The sequence below is a fragment of the Rhagoletis zephyria genome, unplaced genomic scaffold, assembly GCF_001687245.7.
Source record: "Rhagoletis zephyria isolate East Lansing unplaced genomic scaffold, Rhagoletis_zephyria_1.1 Rzeph_scaffold_00105, whole genome shotgun sequence".
Lineage (NCBI taxonomy): Eukaryota > Metazoa > Arthropoda > Insecta > Diptera > Tephritidae > Rhagoletis > Rhagoletis zephyria.
In genome coordinates, this window is record NW_016157189.1 from 97,035 (window position 1) to 116,683 (window position 19,649).

Consider the following 19,649-nt stretch of genomic DNA (forward strand, 5'->3'; position numbering starts at 1 on the left):
AGCTTTAACATTTGATGCAACAAAATCACTGTTCTCTTGTGTTATTATTATTTTTAAAAGAACCTAAACAATTTGTTCTAACAAATCGTTTTTTAAAATGTACCTACGAGATGGAATTTTCGTATAGTACATATTGGAAAAATTAATGGAAAATTTGCTAAGTCACAAAATTATCTACAAATTTTGTAAAAAAGCAGACCTTGTTATTATTTTTTTTATAATAAAGGGTAAATGAAAAACGCGAAACATTGCATTCAAAGTTTTGCAAAATACTTAAAGAAAATTACTTAGCAACGTTTTTTGTGTTTCCTGTACAATTGAAAAAAATGGACTTAGCAACTTTGCACTCTAAGCTAGCGATATGAGCTTCTCTGAAATACATTTGTTCTTTTCTGAAATACGTTTGAGCTTTTCTGAAATACATTTACTTTTTTCTGAAATAAATTTGAGGTTTTCTGAAATACATTTGAGTTTTTCGGAAATTTTGTTGGAAAAGGTGTAGTTCAAGATAGCTGATGCCACTCAGTTAAGTACTTCTACTATCGCCAGGAAGTTTCTTTACCACACTGATCATCTATTTAAAGCTTTTAACTTTGGATTTTATAGAAAAAATCTGGCACTGAAAGAATTATTTTTCTACGAATTCGCCTTGATAGATAAATATATGTATGTGTATTTAAAGATAAGATAAAATGAAGGAGATGAGGAATATTCGAAATTTGCTGCAAACAATATTACGTTTTGACTCCTAAATCCACATTTCCGCATGGATCTGAAAGCTCTCTTGTTGAACTCCATTTCCAGTAAGCATCCATTGCTATTTAGTCGGCGCATGCACGTAGGAAAATGCTGGTCCGTTCGTGTTTGTATTTTGATTAAAACTATGGAAATATCGTCTCCTCTCTTTTAACTCTAGTTACTCCGTCACCTTTGAAGTCAACGGTAAAATTTTAACCATAGTCCGTATCAGGCAAGTCTACGCCAAGGCTCCATTCCAAAAGCGAGTGCAGCGACGTCAACGGCTTCTGCGGAAATTGAGGAGCTCTTCCTCAATCAGCGGAATTGCACGCATCAACTCAAAGCCTTCGCTGCCTCGCGTCATTATACCCGAACTCGCCGATTGTGCCACTCAGACGTCCAAACCGCAAATGCGTAGTCGTGCCACAGAGACCGAAGTAAATGTGCTTTCAGTTCACCGTCAACAGCAAACTATACGTCGTGTATTGCGCAAACAGGGCACACAAACCGATCCGAATACTTCATGTCATTGTGTACAGACCGAACGCAGAATTGCAACACGCGGCACGCAAACGAACGAAAGTAGCACCGAAACAACATCATCGCAAACCGAGAACTACTGCTACAACAATCAGGTGCAAACCGAAACTTATGAGGAGGAGGATCAATGCATGGAGCGTGAAAAGGAAGCGGTAGTGTTTATGCTGAACGAAATTGGCGAAATGATCATCAATCAGAATCATTTGCTGCAAAACAACTCGACAATGCTGAGTCAAATATCGGAAATGACGATGTTGAGTAAAGTAGCGGCTCGACAAAAGTCGGTATCGCCGATACGAGACATAGGTTAATACTTTAAAACGTTCAATCTTTGAATCTACTTAAAGAAACTGCAAAAAGCTGGAGAAACAATACAAAATGCATCGGAACATTCGAAAACATGGTCGTATACGCAGAATGCTCATGCCAGAGAAACCATCACCCCCGGCTCCTGTGGATAAGCGGTTTGTGCTGCTCTACCGTTGAACATAAGTTTACGGGATATACTTTTTTACATTTTACAGGAGTCAAGGGGCACAAGCCACTTATCCAATAGGCTTATCCAGCAAAACGACGCAGACACGTAAAGAACAGCGCCAACGTAGACGATTCAAGATTTTTTGCTTTTAAGTATAACTAATATTTTAAATTATTAATTTCTTGCTGTGATTTTGGTAAAATTTGAAAATAGGTAAAATATATTCCAGATTACATACAGAAGAAAACTTAATATTTACAAATGAGCCTGGATGTAAGTAATAACAAATATGCATGCAGAAATACGTTTATTGTTTTTAAACAGATGTATTAAAAAAACTCTCACTATTGTTAAGGGGCACATGTCTTTAATCCTTGTCTAATGCTGCTTAATCCTTACTGAAGTAGTAAAAATTAGACAAGGATTAGTAAGAGTTTTATTTTTTTCAGTTTTTTCGCTATTGCAGAAGACCATCGATATGTATATGTACATATAAATGGAATGAGTCTGCTTCAATTCGCCAGTTGCGCTAGAACATTTCCCGAACCGAAACGACTGGTATTCTCCGTCAAAAATTGGCGTTTGGGCAGGATCTGGCGCTTTATACCAACAACTCTCACTAAGGGAAGATTCGAGTTTTGCTAAGCCGAAATACATATCGCAATTTCACCTGAGGGTAGGAATGACAACTCTATAAGGCTAATTATAATGAGATACCTAATAAGGACAGTCTTTTTTAATATATAATACTTGTAATCATATAATTAAGTTACACCATATAGCAATAAAATTATTTATAAAAAAAGTGGTTTTATTATTGAAAATGTACAAAAAACATATGTATATAATCAAAAGTACGGATTTCATGTTCAAAGTTTGTTTACATTTTTGATGTTTAAAAATATTGAAAGACTTTTAGTTAATTTTAATATTATATTTGACCGTATGATTCGTGCTCATATAATTTAGTCACCGCCAAAGGAATGCATATTAAAACCAAGTTATCGTCTTTTCAATAAATGTCATTCAGTACTTCGTTGGGAATCCTTCTTGACGTATCACTTAATCGCATCTCCTGTTCTAGAAGCGGACTAAAGACTCTCATTGCGGCGGAGTGATTTTACTCCACTCGTCCCTAATAATCTCCCATAAAGAAGCCTCGTTTGTTGGTTTTCGCGCTGCAACTGCTCTCTTTATAATATTCGATAGCTTTTCTATAGGGTTTAAGTCTGTGCTTTGCGCCGGCCATTCATTAGCATTAATCCAGTCCTTAACGACCCGAGAGCAGTGCTTGGGGTCGTTATCTTGCTGATATATCCAAGCAAGTGGCAAGTCATCAGCGTAATCCTCAACTAGATGTTCTTCTAAAATTTCATTATTCATCATTTCCCCAAACCATTACTGATGAGCCATCATGTTTTACTGTTTTTTTTTTGTGTACTTGGGGTTTAATTCTTGCAATGGCGGACGTCTTACATAAGGTCTTCCATCATTACCGAACACATTAATAAATAAGTAAATAAATACCTCCGCTCCTAAAAGCGTGCGCACCTCACTTTCTCAGAAGGAAGTCCCACAGCAATCACTTTGGGAAATTTGGAATGTCAGAAGTTTAAAAAGAGGTGCTTCAGTTGATAGAGGAAAAAATTTGCAACCAGTTGGCTTTTGATTCACTATAAGCACGTTCACCACGAAAACTAAAATTTCAAATTGTTTTGTTGTAATTTTCACGGTAGGTATTCTGTAAAAGCAAAATATATTGCAAAATGTTAATATCGTTTAAACCATGATAAAAATATAGTAAGGTAGAACCGCTGAGAGTCACTTCTAAAATTCTTGACGTTTCCAAACAATTTAATTTTTAAATTTACTCACAAACTCACACACACATTTTCATTTTCAATCTCAAGCAACAACAATTTCGAACAATTTCATTTTTTTATTTTCACATTTATATGATTTTAAAATGTTGGCAAACTTCAAAAAAAAATCATGGCCGACAAATTGAGAGAACGGTTATACCTTGCTATGTTTTTATCATGGTTTAAACCACTAAAAACTAAAATATTTCACATACTTTTCAATTTTCGCTCATAAGTACGCTCCAAAACCTTCACAGCAACCACAAAAATGTACATAGTTGCCTGCATGATAAAAGCATAGTAAGTAAAACCGTTCTCTCAATGCGTCGGCCATGATTTTTTTTTTGAAGTTTGCCAACATTTTAAAATCGTATAAAATTGAGAGTAAAAAAAAGGAATTGTTCAAAGTTGTTGTTGTTTGAGATTGAAAATGAGAATGTGTGTGTGAGTTTGTGTTGTAAATTTTAAAATTAAATTGCTCACGTCAACTTGTTTGAAAAATTCCTCTCAGCGGTTCTACCTTCCTATTTATGTATCATGGTTGCCCAAGAATGATAGAATACAAGATTGCGCCGATTGCAGCAGAATTCGTGGGAGTAATTTTAGCGTGACGTCATCGTAGAGTTGACAACTGAGAGCGGCGAGAATGAGGGCGACTAGTGATGTGCTGAATTGTCCCCAATACTCGGTACCCAATACTTAAAAAAGATTTCGGTACCCTATACTTCCTTTTCGGTATCCGATACCGATTATTTACATTAAATCCTCGCCGTTATATGCATTTCAGGTTTAGAAAAAACTTTCATTACTAATTTATATGATATCGGCTAAAACACTTGAACTTATCGCCACAGAAAAATATTATTTTATCAGTTTTAACCTTAGTCGATCCAAGGTTCAAGAAAAATACTTTGACGGATGAAGAAGCCTTTCAGGGGAGAGATTCTGTAGCCAGTTAGCGACAAGTTTCGGATCGATATCGCACTTGTTGACTTACAAATATTTGATATCAAACGTCGACAAAACCGATACCGATTCGAAAATTGTCGTTAACTGGTTACAGAATCTGTCCCAGGCCTACAAAAATGATATCGTCCGATTCAGCTGGGACAAAAATGCTTCAAACAAGTAAGGGTTTCTCTGTATTATGGCATCGAACCGACATATATACATCTTTCATTTGAATCAGTAAAAATGCTCTATTGGCTCTTACATTCGGGTTTTGTTAGGCGTTTTTTCCATATTTTTGGCCTATGTACGCTTTTATTCGAAACCTAAATGTTTCGGTACCGAGTATCGAGAGTATTGCGTACTTAAAAGTATTGACTCAGCACATCACTACTGCTGTCTTCTTTACTATGACGTCACCAAAACAGCTGATTCTGTCAAAATCACAGAGCCGAGTAGCGGTATCGTCATCGGCGCCACCTCTGTATTCTCTACACCGTGATGGTTGCCTGTATACACACTTTCTAGAAACTGCATTTTCCTTTAATATCGTTTCGCCAACTGGTAACGCAACTGAAGTTCGGTTGCTATCGATAATCGACCCATAAATTTAGTCTCATCGCTCCAAAGAATTATTTTCCAATAATCTAATACAGTGATTCCCAAAGTGGTCCAGGTGGACCTCCAAGGGTCCACGGAAGACTCGACGGGGGTCTACGTTGGCGTTAAAAAAATATGGGGGTCCACGAGTTGTAAGTGGGGGGATAGTTAGAACCAAAATGGTTGCTTAATGGCCTATTTATTTATCTTAAATTTTTTTGAGTGGTGTAAAGTAAGGTGAATAGAACTTTTTAACATTCCAGGAGGACAAATTCACCACATTGGAAACACAAAAGATTTGTTATATTTATTTTAACACAAATAACGAATAAATAACGATTCAAAGTTTCTCTTAACAAAAGTCAAACAAGTTAATAGTGCACTGCGTTGCATAATTATAAGACCGCCACATATTAACAAGTTTTGATATGTATTTTTAATCAACTTAACAAAGAAGGTTATCAATTCGTCGGAATATTTTTTTTAAATTAATTTTCCACCGGAAAGTCTCACAGGTGGCCCCATACTAATTTGATTTGGATCCGATCATTGGATCATGAAAAAATTAACGGTAGTCCTAAATTTTTATATAAGAATTGAAGTCGGTTTTGTATTTGCTTAAAAATTACTTTTTAAATTATTTAATTGTAGTTGTTTTACTTTCAAAAGAAATTGCTTTCGTTCTTCGTCTTTCGCGAAAGTTCGATTATAGTTTTTATCAACGCTATACCTCGTTCAGCAATATATTAAAATATATATTTAATCGTCTCTAAGACAGCCAACTTCGGGGTAATTTTTTAGAGAATTTAATTCTCTCATATTCTTGTATGCCTAGAAACAAATTTATCCCTTTTTTATAACTTATCTTAACGGTTCAAAAGTTATAACATTTTTAATGAAAACAAATTTTTTTACATAGAAAATTTCAAGTGTCGTCCGACAACTTTAAAATTGAAATAAAAATGTTTCCAAATGGGAGAATTTCCTTCTCAGTAAATAGGTAATTTTAAGGCCATAAATTCGTCAGGTTAGTTATGTATGTTGTTGTATGTTGTATATATATACAAGAATTACTCGTTTACAGTAATAAGGATAAGTAACAAATTTCCCGGAAAACACCCAAAAAAAAAGGTCTGGATCCGCCGCTGGGCCTGTTTTATTTTTGGTTATGTACTTGGACGTGAAATAATAATTTTTCTAAAATTTTGTAAGCAATTTTAAGCTCCAATGCAACGAACATACAAATGCTTTTATCAAGATGAAAAATCCCCACACACAAATATTGCCACTGATAAAACTTAGAGCCAATTTACACGATGACTTTTCACTCTGGGTGGAAAGTCATGCGTGTCGAGCTTGTAGGCAAGAAGTGTAGCGAAGTTAGCGGGGTAGGCAAGCACGCACGGTGAGCGAAATCGAGGGGGTTTTTTTTGACGTTTCGCTTTTATTTAGTTCATTTTGTCGTATTTTTGCTTTGAGTTCGCGATTCGCCCCGCTTTAAAAATGAGGACGAAAGAGTTGACCACAGAAAATTTGACTCTTAAATGTCAAAAATACGCAGGAAACGCAGCAAGGAAAGAGTCTTCGTGTAAATGCACGAGGATTTTCGAAGACTTTTTTAAAAGGGAGCGTGCCAAAAACGCAGGGTGAAAAGTCGTCGTATAAATTGGCTCTTATACGTACAGTATTGGCCAATACAATAGCACCCCCATTTCAAAGTCATATTGTTTGCCACTCATGTTTATTTATATTGTTTTATAAATTTTCAATTAAAATACAGTACATTCTTTCACAAAACTCACATAAACTCAAGTTTAAAACTTTTTAAAAGACCGCAAAAGAGTGCAACAAATTTTCACCCAAATTTCAAACTTTTTTCTCAGAAGCGGTAGAATTTTTTTGAATACACAGTTTTATAGCCCATTCAATTTTAGTCTAATAATGTGCAAGTTTCAAGTGGCTAAAAATTACCGTTGGTTTTTTAGAATTTTTTTCGCCGAGGATGTTGCGGGTTTGTGCCATATAAAAATAAATTGTGTTTAGTCGTTATATGGAAGCAAATGAGACAAAAAAAAATCAAAAAAATCGACGGTAATCTTTAGCGACTTGAAACTTGCACATTATTGGACTAAAATTGAATGCGCTATAAAACTGTGTATTCAAAAAAATTCTACCGCTTCTGAGAAAAAAGTTTGAAATTTGGGTGAAAATTTGTTGCACTTTTTTGCGGTCTTTTAAAAAGTTTTAAACTTGAGTTTATGTGAGTTTTGTGAGAGAATGTACTGTATTTTAACATTCTAGAGCTTCTGAGAAAAAAGTTTGAAATTTAAGGGAAAGTTTGCTGCGCTTTTTTGCGGTCTTTTAAAAAGTTTAAAACATGGGTTTATGTGGGTTTTGTTAGAGAATGCACCGTATTTTAATTGAAATTCTTAAATACAAATAACTAAACATAAGTGGCAAACAATATCGCTTTGAAAGGGGAGTGCTATAGATATGTCCAATACTGTATATGGCAAACAAAATGATATATATTAGGCAATAATTATCGCCTTTGAAGACGCATCGTTAGCTAGTCTTTCAGTATTGTAAAGGGTAATACGGCTTTCCCCCGGCTTAAATACTTTGTTCGCTCCTCCTATTACGATTGCGAAGTACCCTCTTCCCACGGACACTTTCTTAATTCGATTTGACAGTTCTCTATCTCTGTGTTTTGTTTTTTTCTTTGCTACAAAGTTTATGCACAATGTAAGTTATTGCCAAAAATTTGTAAGTTTCCGTATTAAATTGGTGATGTACACATGTACATATAACCTTTACTTTTTGTACTCAGAAAAAGTGCCAGTTTCGATTTGTGAAATGGTTTCGATAAATTTCGGATAAAAATTGAGACGGCATCGATTCGTTCGTAATTCTCATTCTAATTGGATTTGAATTACCATCAAATGAGGTAATTCGCTCTCAAAATTTTGTATGGCGAATAACGTAATTCGAAGGGTAATTGGAGTGCGAATTATGAATGAGAGAGCGATCAACGTAATTTGGGTACCGGAGGAAAGCCATATTAAATATTATTGATTAAGGGAATTCACAAGGCGAACTTAGCACAGTGCGATCGTGGGATCGTCGGTTCGAATCCTACTGAAAGAAGTCTGATGAGGAAATGTGGTGATTTCCGAAATAGCCATCACTTCTACCATTTTTTCAAATTATTATTGCTTTTCCACAATAAGTTTTTCATTAAAAACGGCCTCAAGCTCAATAAAAATTGTTGAATACATTTGGATTTATATAAAACGCAAATGAGGTTGAAGGAAACATGTTTTTTCCTAATTTTGTATGGCTTATGGGAAGTTTGCGCGACTACAAAATGTTTGCTTTGAAAATATTTTAGCCAGACAAGAGCAGCTGTTTCATTTAAATTCAAAACAAATGGTAAACAAATACCACTGTCATTCACAATAGTACATCTATCGGGCGTGTGGAAACCATAATACGAAAACTCATTTTATACGATACGCTTGCAACCGTTTATCGTCTATCGTATGAAAACTAATAATAGGGGGGTACGTCTGGCGATCCGGTCATTCAAACAATTTTTCTGCAGTCGTCGACGTACGGTTTGTGTCGATATTTGTATACCATAATTGCATTCTAATTGGGTCCTTATTTCCCTGGAGGTTAAAAAGGGGTCTGCCTTACTCAATCTGACCAATTTTCTATCGTCTAAAGCGATTGTCTTCCTAGGCTTATTGTGCGGTAGATTATCGAAAATTCCATTTCTTTGGTAGTGCTGAATAGCAATGACAACCTTTACTCTGGAAAAGCCCAATACATGTTTTACTTTCGCTCATTTTTGGAAGCACTCTTATATGATCTTCCTCTCGGAAGGATTAGAGCTCCTGTTCTAACCCATTGTGGAAATTTTTAATCAATTGCTGAGGATAGAACAAAAAATTCGAAAACAAATTAGTGGAGGTTTGATATTTTAGCAAATTTACGGCAATTAAGTAAGATGACTTAATTATTTTACACTCAACAATTTTTATTGAGCTTGAGGCCGTTTTTAATGAAAAACTATTGTGGAAAAGCAACAATAATTTGAAAAAATGGTAGAAGTGATAGCTATTTCGGAAATTACCACATTTCCTCATCAGACTTCTTCAGCGGGTTTCGAACCGACGACCCCAGCTGACTCAGCCAGTTACCTACGCACCGCTTTACAATAAAAGGAGATACAAATTAGAACTTGTCCTCTCTGTATTTTGTGGCATACTACGCAGTTACTTTATGAAAAAAATATAAACCGTTATGTCAAGAATTGATATGTTATTTCGATTATTGCAATTTTACTACTGGATAACTTAATTATATGAGCACAAGTGTATATCGGGCATAAATGGATTATTCCTTACAACCACATATTTCTTAATGACATTTTTGTAATTGTCTAAAGGTCTCACTGAAATAAAAAGGTTCTATTTATGAGAAGTTGTTTTGTAAGTAAAATTGCCTCCAAAGTTTCTATGCTAAGCCTATTTCTAATTGCAGTTTTTATACCCGAGCGAACTTGTGCACAAGGGTGTTATAACTTTGTTCACATAACGGTTGTTTGTAACAGGCAAAACGAATCGATATAGAGGCCCCTATTATGAGTTACATTCGATCTTCGACTGTGGTCGAAAGTGCTGATTGAACGAATTTTCATTTGGTATTATGCCGTTCATTCGATGAAGAATAGCGCTATTGTGAATTTCGCTCGTTTAGGTTGTTCACAATAGTATAATTTTCACCGCTGAGAAGCTTTGTTTGCAAATCGAGCAAACTAAATAGTATGCACATGTACGTAAGTAATTTGTGCAAATTAAAATGAAATAAAAATAAAGGGAGTTTATAAAAACGTGGTAAAAAAAATTTTAATTAGTACAACGGAGTTCTGGTTGAACGATTTGTCAGAGGATGAGAGCTTAGAAAACTGGCCAGGACCAGAAAACGTTTAAGAGAGTTTAAGTGCAGTCTTTCGAATATATTTTGAAATACAATATATTTAAGAAATTTTGTGATCCAAATCTATTTAAAATATATTAAAACTATAAACAGCTCCATGATTTTGTTTTCAGAGATCGTGCCAACAACGTATTGGGATTTTCTTTCATAAGTAAAACCAGACTTAGGAGCTTGTGTTTACTATTCACGACGTTAGAACTGCTGAAAATTAATAAAAATTGTTTAGAATTATTGTCTAGCCGCCAAAAAGTAAGAAAACAAATTCAAAATCCTACATTTTTCACAATTTTCTAACACTTCGCTACACAAACGAAAGCAAAATTCTGTTCGACAGAAAATTCGATACTCAACGAAAATTTCGACACGCTTGCATAGTTCATAATAGTTGCGTTCCAGGTGCTCACGATATTCACGATATTCAAGATTTGCAGGTTTTTTTTTGCAGGAAAGCGTTCCAGGTGCCAAAAAACCTGTAAGTCAAACCACTTTTGTGAGAGTAACTTGCTCTCTCTCTCAGTCAGAAGTTGCAGGTTTTAGTCCGAAGTTTTTCTTCCTGCAAGTTCATGAAAAGTGTCAAACGATAGGCAGGGTGGCATTTGTAAACAAAAACAGAACATTAAGCGCCACGGAGACAATCAAATAAATACGTCAAGCATTGCATATGTACGAGATTGGCCCGCAAACGTTCAAATAAACTCGTCAATTAAACAAACAATTAATTTTTCTTGTCCGCGCACTTGCTCACCACGACGATCAGAAGGCAAGTGCGCTTGTTTTTTGTCAAGCATAACGCGAGACGGTTGATAAAGATATTTAATCGTCTCTATGGCACTTTACATCACAAACAAAAATCGAAGTAGTTACAGGAAAAGTGGTTTTTCGCGTTCCAGGTGACCTTTATTGTTTCGCTCTCGCTCCTCTCTTTCAAGAGAGTAATTTTGTTATTTGACAGTTTTACAGGTTTTTACACGAAGTTATCTGGAACGCAACTAATTTGAATTTCACTTTCGATCTTCGATATTCGATAGCCAGCGAAGATCGAAAATCGAATGCAACTCATAATAAGGGCCAGATATAGACAAATGTATATATAAATGATCAGAATGAAAAAAGAAATCGATTAAGCGGTGACTGTCTGTCCGTCCGTCCGTCCGTAAGTCTCTGTACACGATAACTCTAGTAAAAATTGAGATATCTTAACGAAACTTAGTACGTGTACTTCTTTCGGGCGAAGGACAGAAGGTATTGAAAATGGGCAAAATCGGGCAATAATCACGCCTACCTCCCATATAACGGTAGTTTTCAGAAATACGAAAACTGCAATATTTTAATAATTAAATATTGAAGATTATTCCCTCAAAATTGATATTTACAACGATTTTTAGACGAAAAATAAGAATATTATAAATTCTTGGAAAATGGGCGTAGCCACGCCCACTTATGATTCTAGACTTATGAACTAAGATTTTTTAACTTGTTTTAAATACATTTTTGAAAAAGTATCTATATGTAGATAGATAAATAGATACATAGATAGATAGAGGTGAAAAAAACTATATTTAGTATATTTAGTACTTGCGCCGGGTATTTAATGTTCGGCTCCGTCTGAACTTAGACTTTTTAACTTGTTTTAAATACATTTTTGAAAAAGTGTATATATGTAGATAGATAGATAGATAGATAGATAGATAGATAGATAAATATTTAAAAAATCTTAACTCTTCATATGTGAAAATTTTTTGTTCAGAGATAATACTTTTAACGATTACAAATTTGTGAAAAGTTTAATAGAAAACTAGTTGTCTTAATATTGCTATAATTGTATATTTCACTTTTTATTTTGATTTTCAGTTCACAATAACAATGGCTAAGAACTTTTTAAAACTATTTAATAGAACAGCTAATTCTCTACTAAAAGGAGTCCAGATCATAACTATGCGACACCAAGTGACAAGTTTTGACTATTTATTTTATTAGTATTCAATCTTAATTATTTTTTCATAAAAATGTTGTTTGTTCTTGAACAAAAACCGTGTATTCTCAAATTTCAAACTTTGTGCAATATTTGAAAAAAAACCAACAAACTTTCGCAAAAATTTTGATGTTTTACAAAGTGCAAGTTTGAAATACCTAGGGCTTTTCGTTAATTTTGGCAATTTTATTGTTGAAGGCGTTGCTCATATTCTCCATATACATATTCATATTTGCGCTCCGAGTAAAGCTCAGTCAACCTTTTTTATACTTTTAATACTTTTAATAGTCCAGTTTCTTTGTATCTTTTAATCGACTGTTCGAAACAAAACCTTCTTGTGGAGGTAAAAATGTGGTAACAAATAGTGAATACAATGTCTTTTGGGAATGTTTTTAAGATCTTACACGTATTGGCACTTTTGCCCGTTTCAATAGCTACACCTGAACCAAGTTTTTCATGCCTGAAAAGGATGAAAACCTACTTGAGAAATACCTCAGGTCAAGAAATGCTCAACGGTCTAGCATCTATGAATATTCACAAAGATAAATAAAAAAATTAATAATAATAAATTTTGCAGCTTACGATGTTCTAGAAGAATTTAAAAAAAAAAACCAAGAAACATGTAAAAAATCTTCGTTTCATTGATTTATAAGTAAAAATAAAAATTTAATGTATTTAAAATTGTCAACATCCCTGCCAGCAATTGGAAAAGAATTTTATCGCCTATCGCCCGGATGTCACTTCTTCGTCACTATTGGAAGTTATCAAAGCGATAGTAACTCATTTCACAAAAAATAAAAAACATTTCTGTCGCTTTTCTATCTTCTTAAGAGGTGCTCGGACGATTTTTAGTCTTTGAAGTTTTAAAAATTAACAGTTGCGATCCTGTACGAGTCCGGACTAGTCAGAAATAGTCAGAATCAGTCAGATTTTACTGGAAATCGATCCCGTACTCGGTTCTCTGACTATTGATAGGACAAAAAAGAGAGTAAATACGGTTCTCTGTCTGTCAGAAGTTATCAGTTATACCGCCCTATTCCCACAACACTGACAAAATTCATCATATGACTATTGTCACAATTACTGCTTCTAAAACACAATATAAACATTGTTTCGCCGTTGTCACTTACTCAGTAGGTCATAACAATAAAACTGACAATTGTCATACGACAGCTTAAAATAAATTTGCGGCATAGTAGTTAGCGCAGTAGTAAAAGCAATAGTCAGCCGCTGAGTTTTGTCAGTGGTGTGGGAATAGGGCGGTTAGTCCGAGAATTTTGTGCTGGTAAATTCTGGTAAATAGGTTTGGCAACCAAATTGTAAACAAAAGAAAAGTGCACTCTGCTAATTCATGTTGAAAAGTATTTAATTACTTGTTTAAGTGGATTCTAATCAATTTGAAAGTATTTTTGGTTATTTAAATGTATGAGCTGAGTGTGTCTACATACAAAATAAGCAAAAAGTTACAACCAAAATTTGGAGGTTATTTTGGAGTTGACAGAAGTTACCATGTTTTACTAGAAAGCGATCCCGTACTTTTCAATGTTACTCTCTCGCTCTGAGTAAATTGTTATTTGTTAACGGTTTTACTAGTTTTAGTCCGAGGAATACGGGATTGCACCCAGCGTTGCCAGGTTGACGTTTTTAACGTCATCTGGACGTTTTTTGTATCCTGTTGACGTTTGGACGTTTTTTGTGTAAAAAATGACGTTTTTTAACTTCCCAGTAATTTTTCTTTGTTACTAAATCTTGTAAGTAGAACTGATTTTGAATTATTTTCTTAATAAATCTTTACAATCTTTGTGTTTTGCTGCAGCTGCTTCAAAAGATATTTATTTTTTGGACACATATGACCTAAATATGATGCAAACCAAACCTACGCGCATTTTTTGGGTTCTTGGACTAAGGATCCCGTGTTCAAAGGCTGGTTGTGTAAACACTTGAAGTTATGAGGCTTGTTGTTATGTTTGCAATAGCACATTAAAAGCCAAATCAGAAAGAGCCGATCTATGGCAACACGCACGCTCACAAGAGCATCAAAAAAGGCGGAAGTATTGCTATGCTCCTTCTTAGCAAAGCGTAATTTATCATTTTCGACAACCGAGCCCCTAACCAAATGTCTACAAGAAAAAAAAAATATTAAAAATCAACGCGATTAGCCCCTTCAAACTTGCACATTATTGCCCTTAAATTTTGATGGGCTATTAAACTGCGTACTCAAAAAAATTCTAAAAAATCTGAATAAAAAGTTGAAAATCTAGCTGAAAAGTTGCAGATTTTTTATAATATTTGCACAAAGTTTGAAATGTGGATTTATATTTTGTTTGTCATATAATGAGCTTGGCTTTATAAAAGTTTAATAAGACAAATTTTTGTACATTTATTTAAAAAAAGACGTTTTTGGGTAGGAAATGACGTTTTTCAGACCAAGAGGGACGTTTTCTCATGCCGAAGACCTGGCAACACTGATTGCACCTAACAAGGCAAATCTTGAAAGTTCAATCAAGTAAACTTATATTTTTCTTTTAAAAATTTTCCTATTTTTCAACAAATAATAAAATTACGTATAGCTTTTAAACAGATGCGTGTTCGATTTATTATGTTAATGCCTTTTTACCATACATTTTTGGAACTGCTTTTTAAAATATGTATTTAGTTGGAATTTCATAAAATATAAGTGCGTTTGAGCTAGCAATCTAAGCTGAAAGCAGAATGAAAATGGCGTAAGTAACTCCGCGGGGTGTGGTTGCAAGCTCAGAGGTACCCCGAATTTCCTATTAAGTTTTATCAAAAATTTAACCAACAGAGAGTCTTCTTTAACACTTCAGTCTTGTCGCACAAGTTACTGTCATTCCTATCGAAATAGTTCCTAATTGCTGTATCGCTTTCGTATCATAAAGACGTGACGTCTTGGTGGAACAGTTCTTCCCGAGAGCGGATAAGAATTCGAAAAAATAGCGATATCATCGGCGATGATTTTCACAGAAATGTCGTGTCGAATTAGTAACTTCCTTAATAGAAAATGGTGGCAGGGATGCTTTACAAATAAAGCGAAAAATTTAATGTATGTATTTGAAAATTTCGTGTTTTAACACTTTATTGCGCATACTTTTTTCTCAAGAATGTTTTTTCGAAACCCATATTATTGAACTACTATTCTTCGATTTAACGGGGGGTTTTAACACCTAAGCCCCCGTTCACTGAACTTATATTTATATTCAGCGACCCTAAAAACTCTTATGTAGTTGTTATATAAAGTTTACAAGAGCATAAATTCCTGATAATAATTACTTTTGAATTTTGAGATTTGATATACCGTCACTAAAATGTAAATATCTAAGCCAATTGGTTAGACATGGTTATCGAACTTAACCTCTGCATTTCCGAAGGTGTAAAGACTAATATACAAGTAGTTTTATTAATAACGGACTTCAGCCGCCTTTACTTTTTCTGCTCTTTAATTAATAAATTTTTTTTTTTTTAACTAATCAATACGACGAATTTGCAGTATAAATTTACTTGTACCAATGCGGACATAAACTGCGTTTTGACATCTGAATCTATAGCTAAATAAGTGCAATTTTTGGTTTATAAAGTTAATTTGCAATTATAAGACTATTTGTGAGTGCGAATAGCAATATTTTAAGTTAAATTTCAGTTTTTAAATAGAGTTCTCAAATAGACGGCGTAGACTTACCTTTTTTTTTGTTTCCATATGTTTATTGCTTTAATAAATGCAATTCCAGTTTGAATGTATTGTCAGAAATGTATTCCAAAAGAATCCTTATAGCATGTTTTTATACAAAATTTAAGTATTTCTTTACTACACTACAGCAAAATGCTAAGAGACCTATTTTCGCAATTTGACAAGTTCCAAAATGATTTTAGAACCATGGTTTCTTCGCCAAATTTGCTTAGAATCCTTTTGTGCTATACGCGCATAGTCGAAAAAATCTGCCATACAAATTGATACGCCCTAATATACATATATTCATCTACTAAAACTCTCGGTTGTTTGAAAACTGCGTTTTTTGGTATCTTTACAGTCATTAGACCATTTCGAAAATGGGAAAATTGTTTTCAAGGTAAATGAAAGTTTGTAAAAGTAAAACGCTGTTTTTGATCCCGTGATGCTATTATTTCATTCATATTGAATACAACTCCTTCCGAAGTATGTAGGCCTGCTAAACGTGCGGCTATACTAAAAATGCAGCTAAGCGAATATGCAGCTAAACGGGATGTGCTGTAGTACACTAAAGAGTAATGAGCGTTTACAAGAGGGTGTAGCTGCTCCCACAGAGAGCATACATACGTTCTGAGAACACACCCTTTTAGCCCAAACACAATGAAAACGGCGAGCTACGGACCACAGCTGTCAAATTATTTTAACACGTACTCTTATGTAGATAATTATTTTTGGCGACGACCGGGCTATGCGATGACTGTGATTGTGGCCAGTTTAGATCTATTTCTATTTTTCCAGCGACAGATAAGGTTCTTCCTTTTCTTTTATGTCAAACCCATAAAAATTCATGATTTCGCTGCCGCGTTGAAAAAAATCATGTCGTCATCGACAAATCGTTTATTTAAATACAGAAGCAATAAGTCACATGTCATATAATCTTAATTTAAAAACTGGAGCGTCTGTTATTCTTCTATACTTACGGTCTGTGGGAGTTAATGGGACTTCTGACAGAAAAACATCTTCTTAGCTGCATCGAGTAATAATTCTTGCTTCAACTATATTGCTCAGACATTTCTTTACAACCAATCTTGCTCCATTACTAATGCTAGGTGGATCAAGCTAACGATGACCAATATGAAGCCAGGCTGTTTGAAAACTGAAAATGTTACTTTACCGAACAGAGAATAATATTAATTGCTTTTTGTACTAAATATTTCCCTGGCATTCAACGTCAGAATTTTCAGAATGAAACCTTAGTATATTGGAGTCGTCTGTCTAAACCCAAACAAAGACAGATTAGTCAGTTTAATAACTTGTTTAAATTTGTATTATGCGTACTTACTTTAACTTTTACCATTATTCCAATATAAATAGATTTATAAAATATGTACTCGTAGTTTTAATTCCTCAATTGTATTGGTTTATTCACTGGTATTTTTATAAATTTCTTTTTAACAGACTAATAAAGGTAATTATCATAAAATCATTGCAGAAAAATGCTTTTAACAAACAATTTATTATTATTTGACAACGTTTTTTAATTAACTTAACAACTAAAAATAGGTTTTTGATTGAGTGTTTGAGCGAGTTACTAGATACACCAAAAATGTTAGCGTAATATTCTACATTTTCATATGCACATACACTTGTGGCCACGCAAACCTTTTCACCGCTTTTTTTAAATTTCGTAGATTTTGTAAATTAATATATTTTTTTTCTAAATATTGGCATTTCCAACCTGGCGTTACGTGACAAAATGTAAAAAAAGAAGGTTTTCTAGATTTGCATAGCAATTAAATGGACCCTTATTCAGTAAAAAAATTACACCTGTCAGTAGTAGTGATTTAAAGATATTAGTAAACTTACGCGCCGGCGTGACGTTACAAAAACCAGAAGTGGAATTTGAATTTGATTACAAAATTGCAAAATTCAGCGAATTGGGAAAGACTATTTTTGTATAAGAGCTTTTATAGTAATATTGGAAGTGTTTAAGGTTAATTTTCTAAATTTTGAAATGTAGAAGTCTTTTCTGCCTTATGTTTAATCACCGTTACCTGGCGTTACGTTTGTAAAATTTCCATTGAAAAAGTTTTGTTAATATTGTTCTTGAAAGAATTTTGAACGGGAAGAAAACATGCATTTTATGTCGAACGTACTTTTTATTTTGATATCAGCGCCACCAGTGGTTCCATTTTTTGCAAATCTACGTCTTACTACGTTTTAACTAAATAGGCCAAATGTGAAACAAATCATAGCATATATACGGTGTTTAAAAATATCTCGACCCTGGCGCCACCTACGAGACCATTTTTTGGAAAAATGTTTCTGCTTACATAACCAGTATATATTATAAAAGGCAGCCAAATCAGCCTATATATAAGTTAGATATAGGACTTTTAATTTCTTTTACGCGGTTGACTTTTCACTGGAATCGCCCATATACATGGTACAGTAGAGGAAAAAAACTTATAATAGCAATTTTCTTCAAGTATTTCACAAAACTTTTAACACAACATTTTGTCAGTTTAAAAAAGCAAAGCAAAACTCCTTATGAATCGGAGGGTTTCACTCTTTGTTAAACGATTTCTTCTTTTGGAGTTAACAAATTTAGATTTCATTGAATATAAACGAAAATAATTAAAATAAGTACCTTTATCCCTTTTGAAATAAAGTATTTTAATTTCTCTGGCCTCCAGCATCAAAATATGAGTTTTCATAAAAAGTGGACTTAACAAATTTGTCAAAATTTTAAAATATTTATAAAATTTTCATCAAAATTTCAAACTATTTAATACGAAATACTACCTAATTTAAAAAAAGTGGTTTGGGTGGCCACAAGTGTGCATATGCATAACATGTAAATATGTATTTACATGCTATATCTATTTGTATAAAACAAAGCAAATTACAATAAACATATACAAATGTGCTTTAAAAACTAAATAGATACAAATACGTACATAGTATGTGTGTAAGTATGTATTATCGTACCCGTAAAGACCCAGCAAAAACTTTGCTTACTTTGGCTTTCTTTTTTATCGAATGAAATAGGGCAACAAGGCGGCTATTCGCTTACATGTGAGTATTTGTAAGCAATTGTATATTTATTAGATTACCTCCAACGACGTGCCCATCTTAAAATCATGTGCTCTGTAATTTAAAAGGTAAGCGGTGAATCTCGAAAAAAACATTCACCTTATAGATTACCGAACGCATGATTTTAGCATGAACCTGTCATTGGAGGTAATCTAATAAAGGTACAACTGCTTACTTATTGCTTACATGTAAACGCTAAGGTAAGCGAATGTCCTTATTGCAGTTAACTGTAATGCTTTATTTCATTTGATACAAAAGGAAGCACTTCTATCTATCTATCTATCTATCTAAGCACTTATCAAAGTAAGCAAAGTTTTTGCTGTGGAATAAATACATACATACCGTTACCTTCCCAGTTAGCCAAATGCGGAGCGCTCCGAATATGGAGTGAAAAGGGACTCCCACAGTAACACCTAGAAGCAGCGTTTTCGGAGCGCTCCAAATATGGAGTGAAAAGGGACTCCTACGGCAACACCTAGAAGGAATGCTTGCGGAGCGCTCCTAATATGGAGAGAATAGGGAGTCAAAGTGTTTTTTTTATTATCTTGTTTTTCTTTTCTTTGTATCTAGTATGTAAGATGAAAATTCAATCAGTTCAAATTCAATCAAGAAGGGGGTCACTGCATTTGGGGGTAAGCAATAACGCATAAAAATTACTTTTAGCTAACTTTAGAACTTTTCAGGTGTATTTATTGGAAAATTATCTGGTTATGGCAAAGGATTGAA

The 19,649-nt window shown here is 34.0% G+C and overlaps 1 protein-coding gene across 1 annotated transcript; it reads left to right on the plus strand.

Moving 5' to 3' along the window:
• Positions 1-455: 455 nt before the first annotated feature.
• Positions 456-2,525, plus strand: LOC108377373 (uncharacterized). The gene is made up of 4 exons (XM_017633634.1): positions 456-852; positions 917-1,558; positions 1,626-1,742; positions 1,803-2,525. The coding sequence occupies exons 1-4, from the start codon at positions 767-769 to the stop codon at positions 1,906-1,908; spliced, it is 951 nt and encodes a 316-aa protein (XP_017489123.1). The 5' UTR covers positions 456-766; the 3' UTR covers positions 1,909-2,525.
• Positions 2,526-19,649: the final 17,124 nt, after the last annotated feature.

What these genes read in the sequence shown, in the direction of transcription:
- LOC108377373 (XM_017633634.1), top strand. Translation starts at nt 767, where the DNA reads ATGGATCTGAAAGCTCTCTTGTTGAACTCCATTTCCAGTAAGCATCCA. An exon ending in ATGCACGTAGGAAAATGCTG is followed by an intron (nt 853 to 916) that starts GTCCGTTCGTGT and finishes TTTTAACTCTAG; the next exon opens with TTACTCCGTCACCTTTGAAG. An exon ending in AAAGTAGCGGCTCGACAAAA is followed by an intron (nt 1,559 to 1,625) that starts GTCGGTATCGCC and finishes ATCTACTTAAAG; the next exon opens with AAACTGCAAAAAGCTGGAGA.